General features: G+C 41.3%; 1 protein-coding gene across 33 annotated transcripts in view; it reads right to left on the bottom strand.

Annotated features, from left to right (window-relative positions):
- The window catches only part of celf2 (cugbp, Elav-like family member 2), a 236708-nt gene that overhangs the window by 21509 nt on the left and 188878 nt on the right, over positions 1-26321 (bottom strand). For 18 of the 33 annotated variants that reach the window (XM_025899580.1, XM_019346845.2, XM_019346846.2 and 15 more), the window contains 3 exons: positions 19411-19490; positions 6996-7238; positions 3808-3871 (listed from right to left, as the gene is read on the bottom strand). In XM_025899580.1, the coding sequence (XP_025755365.1) occupies positions 3808-3871; positions 6996-7238; positions 19411-19490 (387 nt within the window). The remainder of the gene's footprint in view (positions 1-3807; positions 3872-6995; positions 7239-19410; positions 19491-26321) is intronic. The other 15 variants (XM_019346854.2, XM_019346855.2, XM_019346856.2 and 12 more) reach the window with 1 other exon arrangement.

Genomic DNA, 26321 nt, shown 5'->3' with positions numbered 1-26321 from the left:
ATCTACTTTCCTCTTCTTTACTTCGTTTCTTATGTATGTTTCCGCTTCTTTAACTTCCATTTTCCTATTCCTTTCGTTTCCTCATCTTTTCCACATTTTTTCCTTTTATTCCCTCTTCTTTTCCTCCTTTTCATTTCCTACTTTCCTTCCTTTTTAATTTCCTCCCTATTCTTGCTTTACATTTTCCTTTCCCTTCTCTGCTTCATTGCTCTCCCTTTCCTATATCCTGACCCCTTCATCTATTTTTCCCCACTTGACCATTTCTTATCTTCCTTTTCCCTACTTCCCAATTTTCATACTGGCCTTTTCCTCCCTCGTCTATGTTTTTTATACTTTCCTCCCTCTTTAGCTTTTCAGTACCTCATTTTCCACCAACCCTTTTCCTGGTCCATTTTTCCAGCCTTTCTTTTCTCTCCCTCAGTCAATGACAAAGACAATTGCAGCAGCTCCCTTTCCATCTCTATCTTTTGCACTCATTGCAACCTCTTTTCTGCTTTTCTTCTTCTTTTCTACACCCATTCTTACTTGCATTTGTCAAAGACGGTCACCCTCAATGAGCAAGCATTTATTTTCAAGGCAGTTATGAGGAGAAAAGGAGCAGGCCAAGAGATAAAAAATAACTGGGCTAGAGAGGAATAAAGCGGAGACAAAGAAAGAGAGATCGTATGAGACAAATTCATTCTATTTCCCACATCGGGGCCGGGGTTTCCGGGCCGGCCAGATGGTTCGCGAGTGTGTGAGTACATATGTGTGCAGGGATGCACGTGTGTGCGTGTGCGCTCCCTGCAGCTTGTATGGCAGCGCCGGCCTGCACCAGGCTGCCGTTGGCTGCATCTAATTGAATGCTCATTGGTGTAATTGAAGCCTCTCAGCTCTGCAGCTCCTCGTGTTAAAGACTGGGACCAGATGTCATTCAGCTGTCTCACATCTCCTGCCAATCACTAATACTCGCTCCCTCTCCCTTCTCGCGCTCCGCATCGCAGATGGAGGACCAACAGATCTCCAGATTCAGACACCGTTACTCACTCGCCGCTCCAAATCCCAAAGCCTATTTGTCAGCGTGAGTGTATATTCGAAAGGAAAATGTATGTTTGAGCCCAACGGCAGAAAATTTTAAACAGCTGCGGGGAAACTGCGAGGCACTGCAACTCAGGGGAACGTGACAGAACACGAGAGGAGACAAGACGGGGCTCGCCACTTTAAAAAAGTCTTATCACGCTCGGATCCTTTGGCAGTTTCTTTATGCGCGCTAAACAACATACAATTAAAAGCTGACACCTCGCGAAGAAAGCGAACCAAAGGAGGGCAGAACAGTCGGAGTGCGAAGGCTGGAGGGAGGCGTAAAGGGGAGATGAAGAAACTGTGAGTGAGGAGGGTGGGAGGTGGGGGAGAATCTGCAAAAAGGAGGCTTAAAATAAAAACGCGAGAAAGAGGAGACGAGTTTAATGGAAAGAGAGAAGTTTGAGATGATGAGTATCCACGAGCGCCTGAAAGTCTTAAATAACCCAAATTTTAAAGCCCTAAAAATTATATTTCTTAAATACAGAGATTTTATCTTGTTCAACATTTAATAGCAGAGCTTCTTGGCGAGCTCAAGGCTTAGATTAATACAGAACTGGGTTAATACAATATGCATTTTTTATTGCTGCAGCTTCACTTAGGAGAATTACTGTCCCATACCGCTTCATTTCCTGTCTTCACGTGTTGGAAAACCTTCACTGGCTGTTATTTTACTACGCTTTGTCTATTGAAGGATTATGCAGATTAGTGCATATTTAATGAGATAATGCCTCATCTGCATGTAATTGTCCAAATGTAAGTCAGCACCTGGGGAAGTTTCCTGATAATGAAAATTTCTCCCTGTAAATACTAAAAATAATAATACTAAAATATTAAAAATTATAGTTTAACATACTTTAAGCCTAACATCTACTTTAGTTACATACAAACCTCCCAATTTTATTTCTAAGTATAGTTCTAAGTAGTTCTAAGGAGTTAGTTCATATGTCATCCTGATTTTTAGAGCATCCAATAAAATCAAAATGTTTGATTATTTCTAGCAGATTTCCAGGTTTTATCTGAAGTTTGGTTTTCTGGTCTGGAGAAATTAGTGCATATTTAGGTAGATAATTGCCTAATTTGCAGATTTAAACATAAAATTTCAGAAAGCTTGCAACATGGAAAATATTTGTGTTAATGTAAGTAAGCTATTGAGGAAGTTTAATTATGCTATACTGCTTATAGGTCATTCAGGGCCTCATTTATAGAGCATTATATTCAAAAACATGCCAAAAATGTACTTTTTTTCTGTCTGCTGGGAGTAAAAGACATTTGCCGTTCAATGTATTTCCACTTCATGCACTGTTTAAATTTCTGTTTTGGGAACAAATGTAAACTGGCACATATTTATATGGATAAATGCCTGATTTGCATAAAAACATAAACATACAAATGTCAGACTGGTTACAACATGGAAAATATTTGTGTTAATGTAAGTGAATAATATAAGTTTAAATTTCTCCCCATAAATACTAGGATCCAACATTCAGAGCCAAGTATTACTGAGGTTTTATTGCTAAAACTCATGAAAAAAAATTGACCTTCTCTGGCTGAGTGTTTTTTGTTTTATGAAGTGATAAAATTTTTTTGACAGAATCCCTTCTGTTAAAATATTTGACTCTCGGTGAACTTTATTCAATATTTGAATTTCCATTCAAGAATAGTATGCAAGTCAGCACATATTTAGGCATGTAATATTTAATCTATAAATTTAAAAATAATTTTGTAGTAAAGTTGTGACACAGAAATAATTGTCTACATGTAAGTAACCAGCTGTGAAAGTTTCACGGTGATACAGGCTTGTTAAAATCCTCCAGGTCGCCAATAATTTGTAATACATAGAATGCAAATTTACATTAAATTCACTAGCACTTACATCTAGGAAACTTCCTGATTATATGCTGAATATTTTTGTGGAAATATTTTTACTCAAATGTGATTCAGAGCCTCATTTATACAAGATTTTATTCCCAAAAATGCCAAAATGTATTTTTTTCTGGCTGCTGGAAGAAAAAAAAGCCTTTGGACAGTCACGTTCCAGCTAAATTAAAGAGTACATTTTTAACCTGGCTTTATCTAGTGTTTAAATTTCTGTTCTGGAAAAGTGTAAGCTGGCACATATTTAGATAATGAATCATTTTTATATTTAAACCAGAAAATGTGTAATACATAAAATATTTTTCCAAAAGGAAGGAAAGGAAGTTTTGCAGCGATATCTACTAGTTAAAAATGTTTAGCCTGCTCCCTTGTAGTGTCTTCCCTAAGCTCAATTCCTTTAGAGGGAATAAAAGGCTTAACTTTGCTTTGAACCTGCAGATACTCATGAAAGAAAATATGGAAGTGAAGATGATAGATCAGAGGCCCTCCACAGGAAGAGAGCAGTAGATGGCGCCAGCCTGCAGTGCAACAAATCCACCAAAGGTGCCCACTTTTAACCATTTTCTGCGCTCCTTTTTCTTTCTCTTTCCTCCTTTCTGTGATTCATCCATCCCCGACAAAGCCTCAGTGCTACTGTTACACGCCCAGGGCACAACTCTTGTCTGGCCTCATTAAAAGATCAAGACAAATCTTAGCAACAGTTAATAAATCTTCAGGGCAAAGATCTCTCTTAACTCCACCACGCGAGTTCATCTGTTATGCTCTTTGGTCCTGTTTTAGAAGTCGGTGGGAAAAAAAAAACAGAGAGGCGCAACAAAGAGTCCACTGCCGTGGTAGATCTGTGAGTCTATCGACTGATTTTTGACTCACCGGCCATCTGCTGGATCCCGCTGAAGGCTCCTAGGTTACCAGAGGAGGCTGCTTGCTGAAGCAACTGGAGAAAGAAAGAGAGGAGAGGAGGAGAAGGGAAAAAGAGGAGAAGAAAGTGAGCCAGTGGATACCGACAGCTGAATACATGTCTATACTATGCAACAGTGAGAGCTAAACTTGTAATGAGCGGTTTAGCAGTGTGGTTTTTGCATCAGTGCTCGATGAGTAAATGAGCTGCTAATATAGTTTGATCTCTCCTCTAAGCAAACACTGTTTGTGTTCCACCGTGATTCTCCCAGACAAGTTGAGCATGAAAGCTCTAATCTAGCCGACTAATTAGATTCCAAAACAAAAGTGGAATACTGATGCTGTCAAAAACTCATCCTTCAAAGACTTGAATTAACAGCAAATTAACATCTTGTTTCTATTGTGTGATATTTTCTTTTCCTTCCCAGAATAGAGCTTAATTGTTTGAAAGGACTGAGAAAAAGGGATTGAAAGCGCAGAAAAATCTGGGAACTCGATTCGCAAAACAATTTTTATCTGAACGCCCCACCTTTAGCTCCAAATAAATCGATATACAGTAAGGGAGAGATGTTTGTCTGAGCTCTGTTTTACCCTCGCTCAAAGGAGAGGTGCAAATTGCAGCTGGGATCAAACAAAATGGGAATCAAATCTCCGACATTTAAGAAGTGTATTTTAACGGCGGTTTAGGTTGTTAAATTAGAAACTAAAGAGCAACGAGTCAAGGGTTAGTTCCCCGAAGCTATTGAGGAAGGAGGAGAGGAGGGTCTCTGAACCCTAGCATAAAATGAGAAACTTCCCAATCAAAAAATCAGCCGGCGAGTGTTTTAGAAGCTGCGCAGCTGAGCTTCTGCTGCAGCAGTTTTTAAATTGGGCATCAGACGATTCCCATACGCTCCACGCCAACCTCCAGTATTATTTTTACGCCCGTTTAAATCCACAAAATTTAGACATTATAAATTTTCAAAGAGGACATCAGGCAAGCGCCTCTGCATCCTTGAAATTATCTACTAACCATTTTTGATTAATACTTTTTGGAGTTAAAAGTAATGACTACATAGCTGTCGTTCACTGAATAGTTTTCCTTTAGACCTTCACAAAAGGTTCTATACTCGTGTGTTGCACCAAGATGGAAGGATTTAAGTGACAGGAGCAAATAACTGGGAAAAGAAACGAACCCTGTAAGATCTTTGCCATTTTTTCCTCTATTACTGGGATTACTGATAACTATTTTTGAAAATAGAAAACGGATAATTATTATCATTAGCAGAAAACCTCAAATTTATAATTCATGCTAACAAATTTTGGGGAACAAGATCCACAAAACGTTTCAAAAATCTGTTCAGGATTATCTCTAACACTCCATTCAAACACTTTTTGGTTTATCTTCTGGAATATCCCATAATTTGCGTCATCCTCAACTTTATTTTGAATCATTTTAATACATACGCGTTACCCGACTTGCCAGATTATGTACAGACACGATCTACATGCTGGATACAGCTTCAACACATCTGTCGGCAAAACAATTAAATAACGTGTTCGTTAGTCGTCACACCCTAGTAACATACTTTTCCATATGATACTGTAATATGTCTCGATATCAGCGGCACAGAGATGTCGTGCATTTGCATAAAAGAGCGAGAGAAGGGTGTGAGCCTCTGATGAAGATTTAGCATTTAAAAAGGGAGCTACAATAGGACAGACCTCAAAGCACAATACTTTGTAAAATATCAAAGAAAACTGTTCCCACTAAAGGTGGAAACAATAGTTCTTCTTTGCTACCTGAAGCAAAAACACACTGTCAAGTACAAACAGGGTATGATGGCACAAGAGGAAGAGATGCTAGCAGCTACAAAGATAACCAAGCATGTCTGGAGCGTTCGCTAGTTGCTTTCCGTATGACAGGAAGAGCAAACGCCGGATGGAATTACTGATACGGTTACATAGTTAAAGGACAGGTGGAAAATATTTCTCAGTTTTCAAGTAATAATCTTGCACATGTGAAGCTCTTAAAGATTTACAAGTTGGTTAGGTAGTCACATTATACATTTACACAACATTTCCAGGGCATACATTAGCTAGGCTATTTTTGTGCTTTTATATGACGTATGCCACGTCGCTGGAATAGTACGTTTGATTCTTGATTCTTCCGATCAGGTAATGTGTGATCAGTCAACCGCTAAAATGTAATGTTATACAGTGCACATCATAGCATAATCATAACTATTAGCGCACATTTGCCTAAAATTTCTTAATATAATTTTGAGGCTACATTGCTATTGCATTGTAATTTGTAATTTTTTAGGAAACTAAAAAACAAAATACATCAATAAAGGATGTAAAAGTTATTTACCCTTAACAAATAGTGAAATGCTAATTATTAATTTGTAGATTACTACATTAATGACTAAGGTAACTGAGGTAAGGACATTATTTAGATGGCTATTTTGAAGCTCTGATGCTAGCAGTTGTTTACTTTTGCTTCGTCTAGCTGTTCACTTAGGATTGTGAAAATATTGCGGTTTTGATTCAAATATGACAAGTGCATCACACGAGTATCAGCTTTAAATTAAATGTAATATTTGATGACCTGAGGACCAGAACGGGCTCAAAAATGACATTTTTAGTATAAAATGTCACTTTTCAGCTGTAATCTACACAAACAATAAACTGATCATAAAACAGTTGTTTTAGAATCCCTTGACATAGTTGTACATTAATTAAATAATATTCCTGACGAAATATAATTATGATTTAATTAACTATGTTTCTATTATTTGTTAAAAATTCAACAACTAAACTGTTTTAAACTATTGATTTTTCTACTTTCTGGCTTTCCACCTCCAATTTAATATGGAACGCAGATCTGTGAACGTCATCGCAATGAGAACTTCATAAGAAATTCAGAAACAGGACATGCATCCCTGCATTTGAAAATTTTTCAGATATCGAACATGAAAGATCGTCTTCTGGCAACCTTAATTCAGAGACCCCATTTCCTCACTGCGCAACATTCCCAAGAGTAAGATAAAGGAGAGGAACAATGGCAGCTCTAAAAAAGGAATTACAGAACAAAAGGAAGAAGGGAAGAAGGAGAAGACGGCAGGCCTATGTTGGATAGATTTTTTTGAGTTAGATTGTTCTTGTTTGGGGGCACTGACTGCTGCTGAGTTGGCCACGGGGCTGCAGTAAGGGGTTGTGGAGGAGGTGATGGAGGTGGGCGACTCGGCGGCGCTCCTTACAGCCAGATACTGCGGGGTGAGGCCGCCCAGGCCCGTCAGGCTCCCCCAGGTGGTCGCACTGTTGAGCTGCTGCATCTGCTGCGCCAGCTGCTGCTGCAGACGCCGCTGCTCCTTGTCCTTCTGCGTGTCGGCGAACTTCACCACGATGGGAGATGAGCAGCCCTGCGGAGATGGGAGGATGAGGAGGAGCGTAAAGAAGGGGAGGGAAAGAGAGGAAGAAAGGGAAAACGAGAAGGATGAAGAAAGGGAGAAGGGAAGGAAAAGGGAAGAAGAGAGTAAGGAAGTGAGATAAAAAATAAAGAAGTGATAGAAGATGAAAGGGAAGTATAGAAAGGCCACAAGCCCCCAAAGATGAGAGGAAAGGAGACAAAAAAGAAGATGAAAGGATGGAAGGAAATGAGAGAGGAGCCAAGATGAGAGAGAAGGGAGGAAGAAGAGATGAAGAGAAAAACAGAAATGGAGAAGTGAGGAAACAGGAAAGGAGAGGAGTTCAGGCAGGAGAGGAAATGGGAGAAGAAAGAGAAAAGGAGTCAAAGGATTGTTCGGATACCTTGTTCCTTGCAAACACACCTGTAATAATTGTTGTACTGAGTGAACACAATAAAGGCAACAAACCACATGTCTACAGTGATGATACACACCTGAAATCATCCACAAACATCTTTGTATTAACAAACCTAAAAAAAAATATTCTCAATTAAAAAGTCCTCTCTTGCACGCACACACTCACTCAGGGACACAGGACACGCACACACAGTCACACAGGAAACCTGAGTCTAAAGCCGGTGGGCTTTCTTCTTTCCCCCAAAAGGGCTCAGTTATCTCTGAGTCCAAAACGGTATCACCAGAAACAGATTTCCCGAGTTCTCCAACTATTTCATCATCTCATATGAAGAGAGACTTGATCTGTGTGTGTCTGTGTGTGAGTGTGTTAATATGTGTGAAAGAGGGGGGAAAAGACCTAGAGAGAGAGAGTGATTTGGGCGACTAGGAAGCGAGGTTGAGAGGGCAAGAGAAAGATTTAGAGATTTTAACGGTCACTAGAACGGCATCTAATTGTCCGAATTCTTACCTCAGAGCAGCGGCAGTGTGTGTGCGAGCACGTGTGTGTGAGAGAGATGAACGCGTACGCACACTGAAGCTGGGTAACAAATCAGACGTCCAACATGCTCGCTAACAACTATGACACGAAGGAGACAAAAACCCACAACGCTCCTGATGAAAGCTGCGGTGCCGGTTGAAACGAAGCTGAGACGGCAAGTCATAATCTATCACACCACACCATTACTCACACAACGCAATCAAAGCCTAACTAGGGGCAAATCCGTTCGAAAACAAAGGCAATCTGCCACAGGAGGATAAAAACCTTTTGATTGAAACATTTAGTTTGAGGCACGATCCGCACTCGGCGGGGGAGAGAAGGGATTTGGCTACTTTGCAGATAGTGCTGCACACGTTTTGGAGCGGAGATGTGCTGTATGACGGTTGTGTGTGCCGGTGCAGGTATTTTGTGCAAGAGTGAAAGCAAGCGAGCATTTGCACTTCCTTCCTTCACTGTGGATCAGAGCGTGTACTGTGAAACTAGCTTTTAGCATTCACACTTCTGTCAGGACCACTTTGGTAAAAATAACACCGTGATTTCCATTTGCATTTATTTAGATTTGGCAGTACCGGGTGTTCCAGAGTAACGAGTTTGTCGGACAAACCGGCCTTTTCATGCGTGTTTGTTAAACAGGTGTCTGAGATCATTTAGTGAGGGGCACAGGAAAAAATCAGAAGAACGATCCCCAACATTTAGGGAGTGAAAATATGCACTTTACTTTAAATTTACTGAGTGAAGGGACAAGAATGCGACAGTAACATATAATCTGCACCCTTTCTGGACACAGTTTTGCATCCCTGAAAAGAAAACATATCAGTTTCTGATGCTAACACGATGCTAGGAGTGAGATGCTAAAAACTAAGGGCATGCCAACCCTAAACAAGCAGCCCAAACTTGAGTTTTAGGCCTCACCATTTTTGTGTTGATACTCATACATTTGGGCCATTATCCCTTTGAGTCAACTTTCTTCTGATTCGCTGATCTCTTGCAAACAGAAGGTCTAAACAGGAAGTGGGAAGGGCTTCTGTGCGCACAGCCAGAGCTGCATGTCTGAGATGTCCAAATAAGGGATATCCTCTCTGTGACATCATAGAGATCCAAGAGTAGAAAAAAACCTGAGAAGCCTGAGCTTTTGTCTCACAGGGATTATTCGTACATACACTGATCTCAGTTTTTTTTCCTAAATATCATCCAAAATAATCTATTACTAAAACCTTTAGAAGCGTATGCCTACGCTTTGACAGTATGACTGTCAAAAATAAAGAGTCTAGCCTAAAACTTTAATGGAAAATGAAATAGAATTGCAAAGCCGAATTAATCTCTTACCAACATCACATCATCACAACTGATGGCTGTTGGCTTTTGCACCAAATATTATGCCTTTAATCTCGGTGTAAATTGAGACACAGCATGGAATCATTTTGATATGACTTTGATTGGTTCAGCAGCTTCATTCTTATAACAAACACATCGAAGAATACAGACGCATGCTTTTTTTTTTTTAAAGCTCTGTGTTTTCTCTTACTATGTTCGGCAGAAAAGGTATAGTACCACTCACAGTCTGACCAATGACAGAATACACATCCTGAGCAACATAAAAAACTAGAGTTTCTGTGTAATTTAAAAGCAGACCTTCTCTGTCAGATAGAACATCCAGTGTATCTGCTTCCTTGTATGTGTATGTGTCTGTTTCTGTGTGTTACTGCCCTTCTTCTGTGGGCCGGGGCCTGACTTATCAGCTGAATGAGCTCGTCTCCTGTCTGACGGCGCCTCGGCCATATTTACTCTGTCTCTCCACTGGTCATTTTGCCTCTTCATTCTGACCGCCGACAGATAAAGTAGAGGAGACGACGGGAGAATTGTATTGGGAGGGCGAGGGTTAGTCGGGGCCTCGCCGTTGGAGTCGATTCCCCCTGAGAACCGAGTTCCCTATCCCGCTCTGCTAAATATCTCATCACTCCAGTTGACACCTTGTGAGTGAGGGGAAATGCAGCCTGGAATGAGAGTCCTGCTCTGGGAGGAAGGCTGAGGGCCACAGGCATCTACGCCTGATGCTGCCGGTTATCCCCGAAAGGCCGGCTGCACTTTGAAGCTGTTTTTCAGGTGATTGCCTCGTTGGTTAACTTCGCCCCTAAATGCTGAGGATACATGGAGAGAGTGGCAGCTCATGCCATCTATTAGTTTTGCTCAAAGAAACAAACTATCCTGGTTTTACCTTAAGGGGATTTTTAAAAAATTCATCAAAGATTAGCAGCAGCTCGAACTTTCATATAAAAACACTCTCTGACTAAAGAGCTAATCAACCTTGATTGAGATGAACAAGCATCTAGAAAGCCATGTATATCAGAAGCTGTTTTGACAGATGAACTCCAGGCAGTGTCAGGAGGATTAAGTCGGGACTTTGTCCAGCTGGTCCTTGTGAACTACATGCTCAGACGGGGTCTCACTTCTGGAGTACTCTGGCTTCAGTGATGGTGCTGCATGGATAAAGAGTGCAACAGGCAGAACATTGGACCTCGTGCGCCCTGCTCATGCCCGGTGAATTCAATTGACTATTACCTTTTCTTCAATAACACAGACTGTTACTGCACTAGAAAGAAGAAAGGCAGGAACATTTAATATCTGTATCCCGGTATTCACCATGGTGACCTCATGGTGGACCATCTGCCTCCATCTCACCCTGCTCCTACAATCCCTTCTGTCACACCAATCCTTTCTATGTCCTCATTCACAACATCCACCTTCTCTGTGGTCTTCCTCTTTTCCTCCTGCCTGGCAGCTCCATCTTCAACATCCTTTGTCCAGTACATCCACTATCCCTCCTCTCAACCTGAGATGTCCATCTGATGATGTACACATTTCCAATCCTGTCCATCTTGGTTACTCCCAATGTAAATCTTAGCATCTCCAGCTCGGCCTCCTGTCTTTTTGTGAGCTCCACCACCTTCAAAACACACATCATAGCAAGTTGACCATTTTGTAAATCTTCCTCTTCATGCCCCTGACACTCATTTCTACCCACTTCATCCAAGAAAGAAAGAAGATTGACAACCCATCTCCCTCTCATTCACACACAAATTTTGTCTTGCTTCAGCTGACTTTTCTCTCTTGGACATCTCCATGTTTACACAGGTATCTCATCAGGACCACCTAGCTTTCCACTCATCCTCTTCATAGCTACCCTAATTTCCACCATATTAATCCTCTGCACTTCATGAACTTTCATCCATTGATCCGTCTCTAACATCCTTTCCAGTTTTGTCTCTCTGCCTAGCCATGTGATACATTTCTCTGCCAGATAACAAAGAGAAAAGCTCAGGACTAAAAATGCAGATTATCAATCTCCACTGATGACTGTCTGGAAATTGTTCTGCAGCGGTCATCTTTTGAATTGGACTACATGGACTACATATCTCAAGTTTAAACTTCGCATGGTGTGATTATAAGTCTATTATAAATATATGTAAAAAGAAGCCATGGCAATTTAGGCAATTCTGACTAACTTTCACTGTTTCTGGGCAGCTAGAGGTATATGATTCAACTTCACCTTAAAATAGAAACAGGACAAAAAGGTGAGAGTCTGGAGAAAAGTGAGCGAAACTGCAGGATTTGAAAATACGTCATAGCTTTATGGATCAATCCACAATTTCAGTGTCGAACTGTTTGCGCAGAGGTTTGTGTGAAGTGTCATTTTGTTATATTCAGCATCCAAAAATCCACTTTGAATTACTATTAAAAGCACTGGATACACTTAATTTTTCATATAGCACAGTTGATGCTGTGGCTTGATGGACATATTTTTAGATACTTCCATAAATGTAAACAAGTAATGATGTGCTTGTATTCCAAAAAAATTTGGACTTGTAACTTGTATATGTAACTAAAAATACAAATACTCACACATTGTGTATTTTACAGTTTTGGTAATTAACCTGTGACGGAAAAAAGAACCTTCCAACCCCTCGCTAACTAACTATGGCAAGTATAAAAGGACTATTAAATCTTTTGTCATAGTCTGGTGCGATAATCTCCTTACACTCGTCTGTCCTCTCTTTTTATCCCATAGCTGTTAAAATCATTAACTGCAATTTCAGTAGAGATGCATACATCTCATTTTTAGCTACACGTGTCTTTCATGTTCTATCATATTCATCCCTCTGCAACAATGAAAAATAACTCTTCCCCATTTGCAAGTAATTTCATAGTTTTTACTGCAGCTGCATTTCCTTTCTATTCTGGTAGTTTCCATCATATTCCACTGAAATCTGCATATCTTGTAAGCTTCGCAGTGGCACAAAAGATTAATAGGCAACAAAAGATGGTGACAGGTTAACCTGCACTTGAACCATGACGTCAGTCTTTCCTTCTTTCACCAGAGCCTTTAGATTAAAGCCCTACTTTAGACAAGGACACCTTGTACACAACCCTGTGACAAACAGTGGTGTCTGACGGTCTAACCGACACTGCCCTTATAAGGACATTCAGAGGAAACATCGCAGCCTGCAATCCAACATTACTGTTTTTTGTCCATATAGACACGGCAGCATCCCACATTTCTTGCAGATGTGTCAGCTGCACATCCATGATGTGACTCTCCCGTTCCACTACGTGTCCAAAGGTGCTCTATTGGACTGAGGTCTGGTGAGTGTGGAGGCCATCTGAGTACAGGGAACTCATCGTCATGCTCAAAAACAACATTGTAAGATGATTTGACACCTGGTGCATTGGCCTGCTGGAAGCAGAATAAAAGGATGGATGTGATCAGCAACAATACTCAGGTAGGCTGTGGTGTTTAAATGATGCTATGCTGGCAGTAAGGAGCCCAAGACAGCAGCTCCAGACAACAGACCAAAAAGATTATCGGGATGAATTTTCTGGGATTAAAATTTTAACAGGTTAAAGAAAAAGAAATTAAAAATATAAAAGCCCAAAGTCTTCTGCCATTTCTTCTAAAATTACCATCTACTACCTATGGCCACCTATAACAACCACTGAGGGTCACTTCTCTCAGGAATTATCCCGATTCCAACCACCCATCACGCCTCTGTTATTTAAGTCCATTTCAGAGTGTTTGATGAGGCCACCAGTGTTTATCAGTATCTGCTGCTGATGGGAGTCTGTAAAAACCTTTCTGCTGGGTGTAATTACACCTCATGTTGAGTAAATCTAAATTTGTAAACCATCTGATTTGCTTTAAATTGCCCACTTTTGAACACAAACAGCAGGGGGCGACATAATGGCTTCATCTCGCTTACGGGATATTTCACGAGTCTCCCGCGGACAGTCGGCTCCTCAGAATACACTGCATTTATTAATAACAGGCAACTAATGTTACCCAACATATGAATACTAATATGTGGTCATAAAAAGAAACGTTCCTGTTTTGCCTTAAATGGTCTCTGGGTTCATATTCAACAACAGCAATGTGTTGTGTACTCGGTGCTGGAGGTGAAGCATCGATTCCCATTTTCAGCTTTTTTCAGGAGACAGATTTTCAACTCCAGTCAGTCAAGTCTCCCATATTGCACAACTTTCACATCTTGAAAAATAAAAAATAAAGCGCTCCGAGTCTCATGGGAGAATTTTTTACCAGAAGATGCTTCTACGGGGGAAAACACTCTATTCTGAAATGCTATTTTTGTCTGTTTCTCGCAATCTTTTGACAAATCTCCTACACAGAAATGCCCGTCTCAGACAGATATCGTAACAGCATTTGCGCTGAAATATAGATGTCAGTGCTGCCATCATGCAGCAGGTTGAGTGCGCTTGATAAAACCTCTTAAAATATGCCTCAGAAATTTCACCTGCGCTGCATATGCTTGATGCCCTGGTGTCACGCCACAGTTCCTGACTGACAGATGGGTCTGTGTAGGCCGATGGCATGACAGCCTGTGGTCTCAAAATGACACTGCAATGATCACCTGCTGTAATTATGGTATCCGACTTTAAAATGATGTAATTACAGCGTATCGATCAGTCGAAAATACCACCTTAAGAAAAAGAGGAAAAAAAGTGAAACTTTTGTCTGTGACTTGGATCGACTTAACCAGGAGTTCACTCAGCTAATAAAGCCAACTACGCTCCCTGAAGCCAACGCTCTGAGACAACCGTGAAGAGAGCATTACACATCGCTTCCCATCTTTCCCAAAATGCTCAGATGCACACGCGCGAACTGAACTTATAAGCTCCGGTCCGTTTACCTTGAAAATCAATCTCTCATAGCTTTCAAGAGAGTTTATGCGCTCTGAGCCTTCTCCATCTCATTTATTTACCTCTCGGATAGCCTTCAAATGTCAAACCATGTTAACTTACCCTGCTAATAGGAAGCCAGGAGCCCCCGATATCTATAGGAGTCTGCGTCTGAGCTCTTTGTGCATGTTGTTTCAACTCATTGTCCCCAAAACCCAGCCTACTCACTCAGAAGGAACCGTCAAAATCAGTCCAAGGCAATCCAAGCAATCCATTACATACTTGGAAAAGCACTCCCTCTTTAAATCGTGCCATGTTTAACTGTTCGCTGTTGCATGTGATTAAACTTCTCCTTCCACTTTAGCTTCGCACTTTATTATTTATAGACTGTCTCAGTTTTTCATCAGTTTAAATCATTGTTTTTTTTTATTTTAATAGTGTAAAACATTTCCAATACAGTGAATTAAATCTATAATGAATTAATTTCTTAGCTTTGTATTAATATATATATATATATATATTAGAAGTCTATATTATGCAGAAAAGGACGTTGCTTTGTGTCCATTTGGAGATTTCCAGAAGTTTATAAAAGCTGTCTAAAAGAGACATCAATCCAACCTTTTAATCGTTTTCAACCTTAAAGTGGTGCAAAATTCTACCTCCAGTTTTGAATGTTATCAGCTCACTGAAAAGCCATTACAAGTCGTTACCAGTCCCACACATGCCAGGCTCCTTCCTCTTTTTGTAACTGTATGTAGCCTCATTCGATGGTGGCTGATCAAGCGCAACAAAACATCGTGTGAGCTTGGCACATCAACCGGCTTGCTTTTTCTTTCCTAGCAGTTGTCTTCAGGTTTGTTTCAGGCTCCAAAAATATGGATGGCTATATCTTAGAAGGTAGAATCGGTTGTTTGCTGATGAGAAGGTGGGTAGTTTGATCCCTGAACCCCAATTTGCCCCCGATGCATATTTACTGTGTGGTAGATGAACTGCATTTAATAATGTGCTCTATGAATGTGTGTATAATGCAAAAAGGGCTCTTGAGTATCCTTTTCCTTGATCACCAAGACATTTATTTACCTTTGGAAATCTTACATGCACTTCTTCAAACTACCACTAGAGGTCTCCTGCACAAGCTGGAGTGCCTACAATGTTTGAAAACCACCTTCTGAGTTTGCTATTAGACGAAGAATTGCACCTACTGGCCGTTCATTGAGCTGATAACATCAGAACTGGGCGACTGGATTGTGTTTCCTGTCAGCAAGTGTGGACACACACATCACCTGTCGGTGTAAAACAGCGCGCGATTGAACAGCACGACAAACTGAAGCCTCCAGACTGATCCTACAGCTGAATCAACACTTCAGCTTAAATTAGTCTTAGATGGTACTTATAACACCGACAGAGCATATACACTCTAGAACACGCATATACATAGTAAACTGTGACTAAATTCAGAGTAAATTGAGACTATTTGGAAAACAAAGACGAATCTGGCATTTTGTGACAAATACTCGAGACTGGTAAGTTAGGCTAACTCAGACTCCTTCTGTTAAAATAAAACATGGGATCATCCAGCCTTATACGGTGTCAACATCAGCCCCTGATTAATCTAATCTCCTATTTTCTTCCCACTGTCAGTCTGTATCTGTCTCTGTTCTTCACTACAGTTGACAGATGTGTTTGTTCACTGTTTAAACAGACACTGCTGTGTTTTCTCTCATGCTCTACTTAAGCTCTCGTCTAAATGCGCTTGAACGCTTCTGTATTTCCGGCGGGGGGTCGGAGGGGGTGTGTGTGCATGCATGCAGCAAGCGCAGGATAATACACAAGTGTCCCTCTAGTTTCGTGTAGGAAAAGGAAAAAAGGAAAAAGGTGGGAAATAGAAAAATCAGTGTTGATGGAAAGCTGCACGAGGGGAACCTGAGTGCTAAATGAGTCTTTATAAAAGGAGTGAATAATGTAAAGCACAAATAAAGCACAACGAAGGCGACCCACTTTTCTCCGTGTGTGTCTTTAGAGGTTCGACAGTGAATTACCTGTCCCGCTCATATCCACTTTCATTACGACCTAACATTCAGGGAGCAAGGGTGTGTGTGTGTGTGTGTACAAACGTGTGCCAGCGTGTACCTGAATGTCACGCCGTAATGAGAATGGATATGACAGTGACAGGGCCATCAACGAATGGAGCGCCCGGGCTGCCTTACTTCTTCCTCGTGACATGTGGCGCGTACGTGACGGGGAATACACTCACACAGACACACGAACACACGCATCACGTGCACACAATCTTTCTCTATCTAAGACAGTGGGGTGCAATAGAGCCAAGACAATAACCAAACTCTATTTACCAGACCTCATTCCCTCATTCGGACTCGAAGTAATTACTTTTAAATTGCAAATCTGAGGAACATTAACAAACGGATGCGGCAATTTAGGTCCGCCTGGGGCTAGACAGCTTGTTTTCAAATGGAAATGAAGGTATTTTGCCATTGTCCACTGTAATATCGTTGTGTTATGGTTTAAAGCTTCTATTTTTCCCCTTTTCCTGTGTGCATGATAAAAGCAAAGGGGCACTGGTAGTGTTTACCGGCCCCACTGTGGTAGACAACTTGCTCGGAGCGAGGATAATTCTAGCCTAATGCTAACGCCGTCGGAGAGGAGCGTCGCTCCTTCGACTCAGAAAGACAGACACCGCTGCTGCTCGGCCACATAAATCAACACAGACACTGATATTCACAGTGTGGCAACATAAACAGAGAAACCACACACACACACACACTCACAGATAGACAGACAGAGGGAGGAGCATGCGTTTTCCCCACGTCAGGGTCACAGCACATCAATAGCAGCCATGATTATCATGATCAGCTCTAATGAGGGGGCTACGGGGGTGAATGCCACTCGTTCTTTTTTTCCCTTAACACAGCCTGTTATTACCGCTTTTTTTTGTCTCTTTCTCTCTGACTCGCAGGGGTTCACACACGCCGTGCTCGTCTTATACCATGTAATTCTCTCCCCAATCACACTCCTGTCATCCTGCCCTGTCACCAGGCCTGACAATGCTGACAAGGGCGCCCCAAAAACTTGGGTGAGGGGGGGGACACAAAAGAGCCGCGACTAGGTCCCCATTATGGCACCGCTGGGGTCACTGTGCAGCTGATGAGGTCTGTAACACCACCTGCCAATTTGCGGTTGTTGTGTCAAGGGTGCTGCTTATTTGTCACAGTTTGGAGACTTTGCCAAAGTTTGCCCTAGTTGGAAAATCTGCAATTGGAAAAATGGAGAGTAAAGCGGCAACGCTGATTTTTATCCCAAGGCTGAGGACGTGACTGTGCCAGCTTCTGCTAAAGCTCTGGATGGACTTCTAGCTTTTAGGTGAATGTGTCACACTGGTCCTCTGCACACCTTGCATGTGGCGTTAGAGGTCTGCACAGGTCCTAACCTAAAGCCACAGTATTGTCTTTAACACCTAGTGCGGCTTGTACCTCCTAATTGGACATCTGAACCGGAGATTCAAGGCTAGTTTTCATTGTATTCTTTCAAAATCGCACAAAAAAAGACGGCTATTGCAATACACACTGATTTGCAAATTAACTAAACCCCAGCATAATCTGAGCCTGAAGCTTTACACAAATAAACAAAAGACCCAAAACCCCTGAGTGGCTCAAGTTATGTAATAAATCTCTCCTTTCTTTCTGAATGGCAGCTCCACAGACACTACAGAAGTCAGCAGCACCATAACTCTTTTATGGAAAAGAGACATCTTATAAATGAAAATCACCTCATTAAATAAACTCTCGTCAAATTAATCATTATTTTTACCGCCTGCATGCGGCGCAGGAAAGCCGAGATTTTGTTACAACTCACATTTCCTAAAGATACAAGCTGAATTCATTTAAATTTACACACCGAATAAAAAGAATTTAGTTGGATAATCATAAAGATTGAAAGCATAGGCAGACTTGCACCAAACAGTTAATGCTTTACATTTAATGCTTTAAAAAAAAATCATCAAGTAAAAAATCATCAAATGTAAGGTGAACAGTTATACCCTGTAGGTTGAGGGGATGGAATTGGCCTCATGTGTGAGTGAAGAATGAAGGATAATAATGGTTAAAAATAATAATAAAAATAATGTAAAATAAAAAAGTATACACATGTAAATAATGTTTATGGACTGTAATAAGACATAGACTACTTCAGAACACAATTAACACCTCTGAGTATTTACATTACTCGTACACTTTGCCTAACTTGTAACTTAACAAACAGGGTTAAAAAAGTATTATTGTTACTATTCTTATTCACAATGTTTATTTTAAACCCTTAACAAGCTTTGGTTTTGTTTGATTAGCACACAATTGTAATAATAATTATAATAAAGAGTTCGCAGTCGTCTGAAATGATCTCTACACATAGAAACTGCCAACGACTTTATTAAAAGTAATCTAATAAGGCCGTTAACACTTTTACAGTCTTATTAAAACTTCCTGCATGTTAATTAAATAGACTGTAAATAAAAGGTGGATGAATGGTTTTGCGTGCTCACATCTTGTTTCAGAACATGAAGGCTTCCCATCATGACTTTGTTAACTAGTGGATGATGTCACAGTGGTCACAGCCACCTTTTATATACAGTCTATGCTTGAGTAGCACTTACCGACTTATAATCGCGTTTCACAAAAAGCTAAGCATTTGCTAACTGTTGTGGTTTAAAGATTTTATTCTCCTTGTGCTGAGGAAAAATTGATATCACATTTCTCTTAAGCGGGCAGAATAAGACGTACATAATGGTTACGTGTTAAAGCAGCGCTCCTTTAGTCCTTACATCGAGGCATTCAATTCACTGGACCTGTGTCAGAAGTGCTCCAGGAAATGTTACTCAGCCCAACCTATTAAAGTAGTAAGTCGCGGCTTTTACTAAAGAAGTGACTCAAAGATGAGACAGACATATAATTGCCAGCACATTAACAGAGTGAAGTGCATGTATTAAAGGCACTAAAGAGACAGAGAGTTGAAGAAAGGGCAAGAGTACCATACCTCCATAGTCTGAGACTGGTGCATGGCTTTGATTGCATTCTGTGCCATAGCTCTGGTGGAAAACGTGACAAACGCACATCCTGTAACGAGGAAGGGGGGGCAGAGGGAGGGAGGGATGGAGGGGGAGTGGGAGGGAGGGCAGAAGGGCAGGAGGAGGAGGAGGAGGGAAGACAAGAAAGAACAAAAACAAGACAAAAGGGTTGGACACGTCGTCGTTATAAAAACCCAAAACAGAGATTGATACAGAGAACAGCTCACAGGCAGACAACAGTGTTCTCAGTCGCTGTAGAAACAACAGGCGAAAAACGAGCACAGTGTAATGACAACCACAACCCCTCCCCGCCCCATCCACCACAGGACACCTGGGACAATAACCATCGGAGCGTCGGATTGGCTGTTGATGCCTTCCCGCTTCCTTGCCCCTCCTCCTCCTCCTTCCTCTCGCTCCCACACACACACACACACCAGTCGAATTCGTCGTACCTGTATTCAGCCGCTCTCATCTCTCAGCAATTGAGCGGTGTAAAGCAGGCCAAATTTGCATGAAAACAATTTGAATCCATTTGGGCCGTTCATGTTGTTTTGTGTGTCTGATTGGGTGCCCTCTCTTTCTGTCTTTGTCAGACAGGAAAGAGATGTGATAGAGGAGGGCGAGGTGAGGGGGGGGCATCAGCAGGGGGCTCGGGAAGACGGGAGGATAGGAAATGATATTAATTCAATCCACAGGGAGAGGAAGGCGAATAGGAAGTGGAGGTGTGGTCGACCTCCTCCGTGACTGACACTGATTTTAGCCAATCAAGATTGGACACAGCCAGAGGCAATTTTAGGGGAGTTTGTTATCAGTTGTTTGTGGGTAAGGGGTGGGAGGAGGGGGTGCAAGGTTGTGTTTGTCTGACTGGTTAGGGAGTGATTAGAGGAGATAATGTGAGAAGTGCTTCAACAACACCCCAGGCTAATAATATGCTAACAAACTCACCAAGCCATGTTAGCGCAGCCAGGCCTGAACTGATTACACACATGCTTGCACGCACACACACACACACACACACACACACACACACACACACACACGTTCAGGTTCAGCTGGCTGACCCGTGGCTTGGCTAGGGAGGAAAAAACTAATAGCATGGGTCATCAGATAGACTCTCCCTGGCTGTGTGGATGGGATGAAAGGGCGGAGAGAGGGGGAAAAAAGAGGAAATTGTGAGGATAATGCAACAGACAACAAGACAGAGAGAGAGGGGAAGGACAGATATGTTGAGGAATAGATGATCATTGTTCTCTTCCACCTCTATCACAAGCCGCCTGTAGCTGTGATAGAATGAGGATGAGAGACGAATGGTCAGTTTTTTCTCCTGACTACATCCACTGCTGCCTGGATTTTAAACTCAGGCGTTTCCCTGAGAAAACGTAGACCTGTACTTGTACAGTTACAAGTTTTCTTCGGGCTCTGACCGCCCTTTCTGGAGGGTAACACGTTTCTGATGAGCCTCACTGTTTAAAATCGAACGCTTCTTTGCTGGGTATAGGGCAGGTTGGTTTCTTTGATTGTTGGGCTGTTTCACAAACTGATTTTAAAACTCATAGTCACTGTTTGTCTCTTTTAATGCTGATTATGATCATTCCTTTTATATTTTGTACAGAGCGCTCAAACTGCTTGGTTACAGCTTTGGATCAAATCGCCAACTTTACAATTACAGGACGACCTTTTCTACGTCTACACACATTTGAGACACGGGGCACGCCAACCAAGCGAGTTAAACCCCCTATTAAGTTGAATATAACCAATTTTAAAATAAATATTTTTTAATATGCTTATTTTGATGCCAGCAAAGCATTTTGAACGTGTTTCAACAAAATCAAAATCAGGTTGATTAGTAATATGGTTACTTATAAAAGAACCAGGCTGGTACAGATAGGGAGGCAAAGACTACGTGGGCAAACATAATATTTTGAATTTTTTTTTTTAAATCATCTGTGGTATATAATACATTTTAAAAGATATAATCTATATTTAAAGATTCAGAATCTGAATCTGATCTTCAGCTTCTCGGGTGTCATTAAAAACACATCTCTGTCGTGGAAAGTTAAAACTCTACCATGAAAATATGAAAGCATATTTAAACAAGTTCCAGATGTGTGTCTCTTGGCCTCATTTTATTTTAATAGGAGATTAGGCAAAGTGGGGAACTCTGCTTTGGTTTGACCCATATTTAACTGGATCAGGTGACCCTGAACTCTCCCTCAGTTATGCTGCAACTGGTCTAGGCTTGTGGGGTCTTCCCATGATGCACTGCGTGTTTCTTCTTTCCTCACCCTTTCACTCTCTGTAGTTAATCATTAGTTATTATTAATCTCTCTCTCTCTCGTCTCACCTCCGTCCCCTCCCCCTCAACCTGCTGGATATTTCTTCCAGTTAAAAGGGAGTTTTTCCTTCTCACTGTCACCATGTGCTTGCTCACACAGGGTCTTTACTTTACAACATAAAGCAACTTCAGACAAACTCTTGTTGTGACTTATCGCTATACAGATAAAACTGAATTGAATTAAAGCAATGTCATTATCAGGCACACTAAACTGCTGGGTAGCTGAAATTATATATCCTAGGCAATAACGGGAAATGATTTAAAAACTAAAGTAACTGGTGTGGTTGAAAGAGGTCCTGCATCACAGTGGTCAGCACACCCTTGGTCCCAGCCTTTTTGAAAATCTTTTTCTGTCATCAAACTCAGACTGTGCACGTATGTTTTCTCTGTTTTTAATAACTTGCATATATTGGCATTTTTTGTAACTTTACAAACCAGTTATCCATGTGGATATTTTTTGAAGGCATGGTTGCCAAACCTATATTATTAACACATGATAAGAGCAGAAATTATAGAACTCAAAAAGTTTACCGGGCCTTCCTCTTAGAGGTTCAGACTGTGTCAACTAAGAAATGAACGTATCAACTGAGGCCACAGTATTGAAGATTTAGTTTTTATAGTCTACACCATTTTCTGCATAGAATAACAAGTTTAAGTGATGGCTGTCAAGAAGAATGAGCCTTGGTCTTTAGTGAGAACAACTTTAGAACTGAAAGAAATACACTTGAAGAGTTTTTATCATCTGAGCACTCAAATCAACATCTTCTGTGTTCAATTTTCAAAATGATTGTTCCTATTGGTTATGCAGACCTGTCTCTGATCTTATATGAAACCTATTGACCTTTTTTTTCTTCTTTTTTGTCACTGCCAACTGGAAGATAGAGTTCAATCACCTTTTATGTGAAACTACCTTGGTTACTTAACATTAAAGAGGCATGAAGGTGATAAAAAAAGAGACTGAAGCTCTGACCTAGTAAACATTTGATGCGTCCTTTGCAGTGCCAGGGCTGCTGTGCTAAGTGGTAGCGCTGAAGATAGGACATACAAAAAGGGGTCATTTTTCGATTTATTCAGGGGACTGTCTATTTTAGGTGGGCCACAATCTGCCATTTAACTGCTTATTTTACAGGAGGCTGCCTCCATCCTCTGCAGAGAAGTAATGCCCCAGAACTAGATCAGTTCTGCAGGGGGCATCCATTTGGGTTAGCCCTCCAGACTGGTCCTGATCGGTCCTGACTCTATTTATAAAACCGGTCAGCTACAACATCATCGGCTGTCACCTAAAGGAGACTCATCAGTTTGTCTCCAACTGTCAGACAGGATGCTTTTCATCCGCAAAGAAACATTTCTATCTTTAGCCCGTTTCTGCAGCTTGAAGCCAAAGCTTCTAAATAAGGAATTCCACTGCGCCTGCACACTGATTCATTAATGTCGAAGCTGTTAATGAAAAAAAGAAACGCTTAGAGTCGAAGCCATACTTTCTGGCTGGTTGGTGCATGTCTTATTTTTCACAGCACAGAGATGGGACGTGGCTCGAGCGCTAAAAATACCTCACGGGCCGCATTCTGTCGTCAGTGGAGAACCAAACAGTCCTTTAATGAAAGTAGGGTAGCTCCCCAGGCCCAGCCATCCACTGGTGGTGTGATCCATATTTTATTAATAGCGGGATGGTGAAGCGCTCTTCTGATTGATATCGAGATTTAATAGGACCTCAGCAGCGATGCTACGTGGGACTGAGGGCCCCTGGGAGTTGCAGGCACACAGAAATCCGTAAAGACCTATTTATTTCCAACCTGGTTTGGGGTGTTTGTTTACTAGCCAAGACCAAGCTGGACTACCAGTATTTCCTTTTCGACTAAGTGGTTTATATTAGTTCCACAGAAGCAAGGATTTGGCCATTGCATCTAAAATATTCATGAGGACAAAAGAGAGGAGCTGAAGAGGGATGGAAGAAGGAAACAGGGAAGGGAGGGATGGAGGCCGGTGTGGGATGTCTGAGAAAAAGAGGACAAATTGATGCAAGAACGGATTCTAGGACAGCCAGGGTGAATATAGAGACGGGGAGGGCCGTGTCGTTCGCAGAAGCAGAGGAACATGGGAGTTTGAGTAGTGTGATTTCAGGCAAAGACTGGTTCAAGATAGAGACAACCTTCAGAAGAAAAGGAGGAAGATCATACTCGAGTCAACAATAAAACATCCATAACATTCAACAGCCACAGAAAAATATATATCACCAACATAACCACACTGAACCTGCGTGACGATGACAGCGACAGCTCCCGTGACAGAAGGAGGAAGAATAGAAGGACAGAGATTCGCAAAAAGCCCCTCCATCTCCTCAGCACATAGAAACCACAAAGGGGCAGGGAAGGGGGAGGTAGGGTATACTGGGAGGATGTTTGAAATGAGCCGTGAGGGGAGGCAGGTGTGTGCTTGTGGGAAGAAATGGTTGATGATGATTATTTAGATAGGTAACATAGCTAAAAATAGATTGATAGACGATCATCATATCTGCTCATACCTACAGAACACACCTGTCACACCCAGCAGCTGACTAATCTGACTGATTTGACACCTGGTTAATAGGTCCATTTCTTTTCTTTAAAAGCAGCCCTGGAGCACTTTGAGAAGAGCGCCAAGAGTGTGCCAATTACGAAGGAAACTCGCCAGGAATTTGCTTTTTTGCTGTGGAGGCAGCTCATACCCTTCTCCAAATCAACTGAATTGGAGATGTTGCCACATTCAGAGTCATAAAAACGTTTTTCTTTTCTTTTATGGTCGTGTTACTTTTTCATTATTGCTCTATGACTCCCGCCAAGTCCCCAAATGGCCAAATCAGCACCTGCTTTCCTCACCAACTGAAAAAAATGAAAGGGAAATGGCTGGTATTACAAGGGTTTCGTGTGAGCTGTCAGTAATAACCATAATTTGCTTTAAATTCTAAATTTGAGGGCAGGCTTTCCTCAATATCAGTTTGGCACTGGACTCAAATTTGGTTCAACATGTGATTTATGTCAACAGTAACTGAGACTGGTATCAAATAACTGGTAAGATCATTCACTGAAGATAAAAGATCAATGCAGCTATGGTGTGCTGCATACGCCTTGAGCAGAGCAATGCTTTTTGAAACTAGCAACGAGCACAGGGTGGATTTGACTGAGAAACCTGTCGATCACATAACCTAACATAAACTCGTATACTGATGTAATAAAGTGGGATCTTCTTCTCATAGACTTCTACACAAGCTTTCTGCAACAGGAGGGATCGCCCCCTGCTGACCTTTAAAAGGAATGGAGATTTAAAGCACTTTATTTATTCTCTTTCTCTCTAGATTTCTCTAGATAAACAGATTTACTTGTTTACTACATTGACTTTATAGTTTTTTCTAGCTCGTTTCTTATCAAGTCAAAAAAAAAGTAAATAAAGTTGCAGTAAAATTATGAAACTGCTTTAAAATTAAAATTTGTTGCTACGCAAAACATAACCAATACTTTTATTTCAACACTACAAAGACAACAAAGCAGCAACTCACGTCCCGATTTGGACAGCGGATTTGAAAATTCCCACTGCTCTGCGCTGGAAGTACAGAGCTTAGGACTGGCTCATGGACAGGCTAAACTGGAACAGCAGGGAAGGTGGAGGATATGAACAGAGGTTAGGAGGCGAGAAGGAGGAGTGGGAGAGGGGATGTTTGGGGATGAAGCTGACAGAGCAAGAAGGGGAGAAGAAAGAATGGGGGTGGGGGGTATATAGAGCGAAAGAGGAGAAGCATGTATTCACAGTAGTGGCCACAGCAGCCTCGAGATGCTGCTCCAGTTCATTTGCATTGACTTTTTAAAATGACTCTTTCAAGACCTTGAAGGAAAACATTTAGGAAGAAGCAGTTGGTTGAAAACAGAATCTGATACAAAGGCTGTGCTGTATTAGGCATATAAGGTATACTGGGCTTGTTGCATTCATTTAATTTCTATAAACAGATATCTATACATAAATATGGTTCATATTTTAGTCCGTTTGTACTCTGAGGGCCAGTCATGCTTGAGCAGGCTTTGGTTCCATGAAAACTGAGTCAATCCCAACAGACTTCCATGTTAAAATCCTCAACTTTACGGCAACTTTCCAGCAGAAACTCTTTTTGGAGTTAAAATTAGGGATCTAACTGCTGTCGTCTGCTAGTTGTCTCTGCTAACTGTCTCGAGGCTTAGCCTCTGTTAATAAGAATAATTAAAATAGGCTTCATGTGCTTTTAGGAACTCTTTTAAATGGGATTATCTGACTATACCTATCAGTTTTTATCTGGGAATTTGTGCTTACGTTCTAATGAGTAAAATTCTTAGTTACTTCTTAGATACTTAGCAGTTATTAGCAGGCGTTTGCGCCTCTGCAGGTAAAGCTAACCAAGCTTGTTTGCACTGGCAGATGGCTTAACATTCCCCACTTTCATCCAAGTATGGTCACTTTGGATCCAAAAACCAAAAGTATGGTAGCTGATCCTGACGCTTTAAGAACAGGAAGTTTAGAATTCGTCTGTACACTTTACATACA

Source organism: Oreochromis niloticus, linkage group LG17, assembly GCF_001858045.2.
Source record: "Oreochromis niloticus isolate F11D_XX linkage group LG17, O_niloticus_UMD_NMBU, whole genome shotgun sequence".
Taxonomy (NCBI): Eukaryota; Metazoa; Chordata; class Actinopteri; order Cichliformes; family Cichlidae; genus Oreochromis; species Oreochromis niloticus.
Note: the sequence above shows the minus strand (reverse complement) of the source record. Positions and strands in the feature narration are given on the sequence as shown.